At 38.2% G+C, this 6,657-nt stretch overlaps 1 protein-coding gene across 1 annotated transcript; it reads right to left on the bottom strand.

Moving 5' to 3' along the window:
- Positions 1-4,972: 4,972 nt before the first annotated feature.
- On the bottom strand, positions 4,973-6,247 carry LOC147609045 (dirigent protein 6-like). Its single transcript, XM_086788471.1, has one exon. The coding sequence runs from the start codon at positions 6,022-6,024 to the stop codon at positions 5,470-5,472; it is 555 nt and encodes a 184-aa protein (XP_086644597.1). The 5' UTR covers positions 6,025-6,247; the 3' UTR covers positions 4,973-5,469.
- Positions 6,248-6,657: the final 410 nt, after the last annotated feature.

Raw genomic sequence — 6,657 nt, 5'->3', positions numbered from 1 at the left:
ATATAATCATGTAGGTCCATGCAAAATTCAAGCACATGCATTATGCACACTTACTTGCAACATTCAAGCACATGCATTATGCACACTTGTATTTTTCCATGCACGTGGATTTGCATTGCCATTTGTACACTGAACATTGACTCTCGATCGACTAGCCTCACCATGCGACATGTCTTGTAACTTCGCCACCAAAAACCTATCAAATTACTTCTCTCAAGCTTTGCACCACCAAAATTTGCTCTCTAGGTCCAAGGATGGATATTGAACCAAGAGGGGGAATGTTAACTTGAGGTTAACATGGACCATCGACATCCATCAAACAACACACATTTGCATCTACAACAAGCTTAATGGAAGTGTGCATTGGTCACAAGTGGAGGTAAGCCATATACAACAATCCAAGAGCATGTACAAGCAGTGCAAAGTCACTAATAAACACACATAATAGGCACCTTCTAAAAGATCCTTGTCCACCCTTACTTATGTGTTGTCTGCCTAAGTGGGAATTAATAACTTGTTCCAATCATTATATTTTGTGCTTAATTGTTCTTAATGATGTACTCAAGGACAAGTGAAAGATCCAACATCCACTAAATGTGTGCTTAGACTAGCCTAGACAAGGTTAGACAATAAGTGGGCTCCCAATGAGTTATTGGGTGTGGATGCCTAGACTTATAACTACCTTGTGTATATAGGTGAATTTATACAATGATAAAGGTACATTCCCATGAGTGCTAATTGAGAGTGTCATCTTTCTCCTTATGATCTAGCTCTCTACCCTACCCTCTTGTTCTCTTCGTAATGCTTTTGTGAGAGTGTGTGTGAGAGAGTTCTACCCTCTTTCCCTCTTGGTCTTGCTATGACTCGCTAGTGAGAGAGTGAGAGTGAGCCATTATCTTTGCATGGTGGATCACATTCTTGCCAACAACAAGGAGTGCCAAGAATTTCATAAACAACATTCGTGGTGATAGCGGGAGGTGGGTCTTCTCAAGTGCTAGCTTATATTTGTGTGGCTGCCTCTTCCTTGATGTTAGGTAAGCTACTAAGTTCCCCAAGAACACATGAAAGGTGAGTACTCTTCACTTGGTTAGATTTGTGTTAGTTATTGGTGTGTATTAGGGATTTCCATAGGTACATAAGCTGAAAGGCGATAGATCCATATTTGATTGACGTAGCTTGCATAATGGAAGTTAAGGCGGAGTGTTTGATCAAGGATAGTTTTCTAAGATCCATACTCACTAGTCAACTACATCTAATGGTACATTTGGTAGATGAGGTTGTGATGTCAGCATGATTAGTGGATGTTATTCCTCAAGAGGTTCATGTAGACATTGAAGTAAGGCAAAGAGCACAACTAGAGAGGAGCATGGTAAAGGGTTCATTGGCTACATTTTAAAATATCTCTCTATTAGTGGATACCTCCATGTCTAGATTATGGAGAAATGAAGAAGATGAATGCAACAATGAGTATGATGAATTCATGGTGGGCCATGTACCACATAGAAAGGAAAGAGGATGGCAAGAAATTCTCAACAACATGAATACATTTTTTATTCTCAATGGACCCAATGAATGAGTGGGTCACAAGGTATGAAGAGGTAAGAAGGATGAGAGACATGCTTTTAGGAGGAAACATGGGAAATGTGTGGTGTTTTCACCGAACCTTGTTCAACTTTCCAAGGATTGAAACATTGATTAGCTCTATGAAGAGATGGAGAAGGTGGAAAGAGATAGAGAGGAGGTCAGTGTGAAGAGGAATGGGAGTATGCAAGAGGATGTCTACAAAAAGTAAGTGTGTATCCACATGATTAATTTTATATTGTTCTTATATATATATTATTTATTTGGTGTTTTCTGTACTATACCATTTACAATCTCATGTGGTCTAAAGGAAACAATTTTCGCACAAGTAGAATTGACTCCAAGACAAATACACAAGATTGTGGGGTTATGAAAGTTTTGAGCAAGTGGATGGAAGAAATCTTGATTAGTGTAGCATGATTGAGAATATCATCAAGGTTGGTTATATGACATTTGATATCTTCATATTGGATTTGAAAATGGTTCGATATTGTGGTGTGTCATGGTCCTCAAGAAACTATGAGAAAGTATCCATGTGGGATCATGGCAATAGCCTCAATAAAGTTTTAGCAACATGAGAAGGACACCTTCATACTATCTTAACATTCTAAACAAGTACATCATTATTAAAAGTGACTCATTACATACTTACATTATATGTTCATGCTTAATATTCGGTTCCTGTAGTTGTTAATATGTTCTATTTCAATCAAACATGCATGCCTAGAAGTGGTGGTATGTCATAGAAGTTTCTACTACATCAAACACTATTTTCTAAGACGAAGATATTTAAGAGCTATGGAAGACATAGGAGTACAAGATAGACATATCGATGTTTGAGTGGAAGATCAAGAGCATGTACACATGGGATTCTAGGACGCACAAATGGAAGATGTAGAGTATGAGTTATCACCTACCGATGTAGGTGAAGGAGTCCCACACACAAAATCACTTCTTGAGATGATGATACTGAAGGTGATGGTGATGATATTGATGATGATGTAGAGTTCACCACTAGTATGGATTAGATCTCTTTGTTGACATTGGAATTCCCATGGGAGGGGTATGGATCTAGAGCTCAACTCCTTTGCATATATCGATCTAATTCAACATATAGTCAATAATGAACCATGAGGCATCTAGTACATGTACTTATATTCATACATAAGCAATGATGGATTTTTTTAATGATCTCATCTTCCCCTTTTAGACAAGATATGGTCCGTCTCTTTATTTTGAATTATTTTGTCATTCATCTCACCTTAATCATATGTCAGCATTCTTCTAAACTGCACCTAACCCTCCTTACTTACCCCAATCAATAAAATCATTAGGATTGACTCCATCTCTTAGGAACAAGGAAGTGTATGATAAAAACATTAAATTAAAAAATCCTCATTTTTGCTCAAGTTTTCTTAAATAGTGGGCTACTGATTTGGCCTACTAGCCTGGTTACTCTCCCAGCTAGTAGACTAGCTAGCTTGGCTACTGTCCTAGCTAATGACTCGATTATTGTGCCAGCCGGGCATGGCTATAGTTGAGTAGATAACTAGGTGGGGCTCACCCAGCTACTATCATCCTATCATTGTTTCCTAGATAACTCTCCATTGTATTGTGGTGCAAGATCTCGAAATTTGAGATTATAGAAGATTAAAAATCTAGATCATGTTATGACAAGTATAAGGTATAATAAGTTATGGGACATAGGCGAGCTCAATAAAAATAGTTAACCAATCTTGTACGTCATGCAAGGGCCCATCCAACAGATGTCCATCATGGGTAATACAAGAAGACTAGAGATATTGATATTCTATTGTGAGGATGAGGCTATGCGATGTTAGGCCAAGATCTCCTAAATCCAAGGTTGATGAGAGAGAGAGAGAGAGAGAGAGAGAGAGAGAGAGAGAGAGATGAAAAGTGTGTCTTTGTGTTGTGATATATGGATTTTTCTTATGTTTCACTTAAGAAAAAATTTATATATTGGTTTTTTGGATAATAACTTAACTGCACTCCACCCTTCAATTTTCATCCATGAAAGTACATCTTTATGCCTTATGGATTTGTCTTGTGTTTCACTCATGCAGGATTTTGTATGCTTGTTTTACTTAGATAAATTTTTTAATACAATATATCCTTTCATCATTTGTTTTACTTAGATAAATTTTTTAATACAATATATCCTTTCATCATTTGCTCTCATGAGAGTACATCTTTGTGCCTTATGAATTTCTCTTGTGTTTCACTTAAGTGGAAATTTGTATACTTATTATTTAGGAAATAAATATATAACTATACTTGTTTTTTTACGGATAAATATCTAGCAATACTCCACCCTTTAATTATCACTCATGAAAGTATGTCTTCATGCCATATAGATTTCTCTTGTGTTTCACTTAAGCAATATATATATATATATATATATATATATACTTATTTTTGGATTATTATTACATTACACTCCATCCTTTAAATTGCTCTTGTGAAAATAAGTCTTTGTGTGTTATGGATTTCTCTTCTGTGTCACTTAATTAGCCAAAATTTAGTTACATTTTTTGGGATACTTATTTAACTGTACTCCATCCTTTAGTTTGCACTTCTGAAAGTATGTTTTTGTTCCTTATGGATTTCTCTTGTGTTTCACTTTAAGATAAATTTTATATAGTTTTTTTTGTTTGGATAAATATTTTGCTATACTCAATCCTTTAATTTGTACTCATTAAAGGTTTCTCTTATGTTTCACTTAAGAGAAAAATTGTATGCTCGTTTTTCTAAGATAATTATCCAACTCTACAGAATCTTTCAATTTGCACATGTGAAAGTACATCTTTGTCCCTTATGGATATCTCCTGTGTTTCACTTAAACAAAGTTATGTTTACTCATTTTCTGGATTTTTTAAAACTCTACAATGTTCTTTTTTATAAGAGTCCAATCCTTCTCTAATCTCTTAATTTTAGCATCCCTAAGTACATTGATGTTTTTAACTTTTTGTCAAGTTTAAGTGATTATGCCTTTTTTCATAAGAGTGTATGCATTAAAGAATACTCTTATACATTACACATAAGAGTATACGCATAAGAGCTATACATAAGAGACCACTAACATATAGCTCTTTTACATTCTCCACAAGAGTGTATGCATAAGAGCTATGCATTTGTAAAAAGACTATTAATTTTATGCTATTATTAGCTTCATGCATATAGCTACGTATAAAAGCAAAATGGTCTTTACACATAAGAGTTTGTGTATAAGTCTTTTTCCATAAAGAATAAAGTGTAAGAGTTATCTTACATATACTGCTATGCATAAAGTTAATGGATCTAATTTATAGTTCTTATGCATTATGTATAAGAGTGTGAGGATAATTAGAGTACATATGGTATTTTACCTTACATGTTTTATGACATTTTGTCTTAATAGGGATATTGGTGATGGAATCGTTGACACGTGCTGAGATTTCCTAATATTTTCAACAAAACTCTTGATGAAGCAATAAAAATACCTCAAAAGTTCAGAGATACAAATAGAGTATCAAGCATCTCCAGTGATAGAATGACTTTTTAAGAGAGAGATACAAATAGAGTATCAAGCATCTCCAGTGATAGAATGACTTTTTAAGAGAGAGATACAAATAGAGTATCAAGCATCTCCAGTGATAGAATGACTTCTAAAGCAAGTGAAACTTCTAGCATGAGTCCTCGTGGTTACTAAAGAGAGTGAAACTCCTAGCATGAGTCGTCTTAGCATGTGTTGTAGCACTTTGGATATGCCAACATATGACCAATTATTTTGTGCTCCTAAGCTTGTCCGGAGAGACGAGAAGTAACATGCCTTAAAAAGTTATATCCCGAGTTGGGTTATGAACTAAGACAAGCATGCAAACAAGTGGTCTAGTAGTAGAGGTGGACATCAAAGGAGAGGACCCAACGAGCAGGGGGGACCCGCAGGAGCTCGACGAGTCGATTGATGACTCGGCCGCGTGCGAGGAGGAAGTCGCCGGTGCCGCCAACGACGGTAAGGGTGCGCACTTTCTGGACCTCTACGATCTGGCCCATGATGGTGAGGGTGCCCTTGTAGGTGCCGTCGTCGATGGTGGCAGTGAAGGTGTGGAAGAGCGCGTAGCCTTTCTGGCTGTCCAGCACGTAGAAGCCCTGCGCCACCCCGGCCGACGCCGAGCTGTTGGAGGTGCCCAGCGTGAGGGGGGCCTCGAAGGTGGCCACCACGCCGAAGCTGAAGGGGTTGGAGAAGGTGCCCGGAGGGAGCGGACTGTACACCGAGGTGAAGTAGGTGTTATTCACGGCCGGGTTGTACAGGGTGTTGTGGAGGTAGAATCTGTAGTGGGACGGGCCGCGCTCGATCTTCTTCTTGTGGCAAGACGCCGGCGCGGCATTGAAGCTGATAAGCGCCAGTAGCAGGCATGATGCGAGGAGCCAGCGGCTGGCCATATTAATGCTGGAAGCTGAGGGCTAATTTTCAATACAGCGGTGATCACACGAGAGTATCTAGCTTGATCAAGCTGCAGGGAAAGGATAAGGTGGGAAATGTAAGGAAGGTGCCAGCCTATTTGTAAATACACGGCGCAGCTTGATCTGCCCTAAGCTTGCAATGACCTGCACTGAATACTACAAGCTGAGCGGTCGCTGTGAATTAGTCAACGCCCCATTTTTCGGCGACTTCTACGGTCGTGGGCTCCAACTCGAGCGCAAAGTCTTGTTTTTTCCGACTCTTGAGTGAATTTGATAATAGCCTGCCAAGCGGAAATACGACGTGGTCAACGCGGAACTTTCAGCTAACTGGACATCCCCAAAGGGCAACTGAGTCCCGCACCGAAGGGGTAACAAGGAAATAGGAGAAACATTATCAGTATAATCCAAGAGTCATTTAATGCAGGTTATAATCCAAGATTCAATTTGTTCCCTCAGTGTTCTTTGTATTAATTTATCAATGAGAAGAACGTTTTGATAAATGTTATAATATAGGAACTTATGAAAAGATTTTTTTGATAAAGGTTTAATTAACTTAGCAACTCCATGTGGACCCGTCTCTCTCCCCTCTTCTGTATGCGCACCATAGTAACA

Source organism: Cibotium barometz, chromosome 52 (assembly GCF_041138505.1).
Source record: "Cibotium barometz isolate CiBa-2024 chromosome 52, ASM4113850v1, whole genome shotgun sequence".
Classification (NCBI taxonomy): domain Eukaryota; kingdom Viridiplantae; phylum Streptophyta; class Polypodiopsida; order Cyatheales; family Cibotiaceae; genus Cibotium; species Cibotium barometz.
The sequence above is the reverse complement of the archived record's forward strand: the minus strand, read 5'-3'. Positions and strand labels throughout refer to the sequence as shown.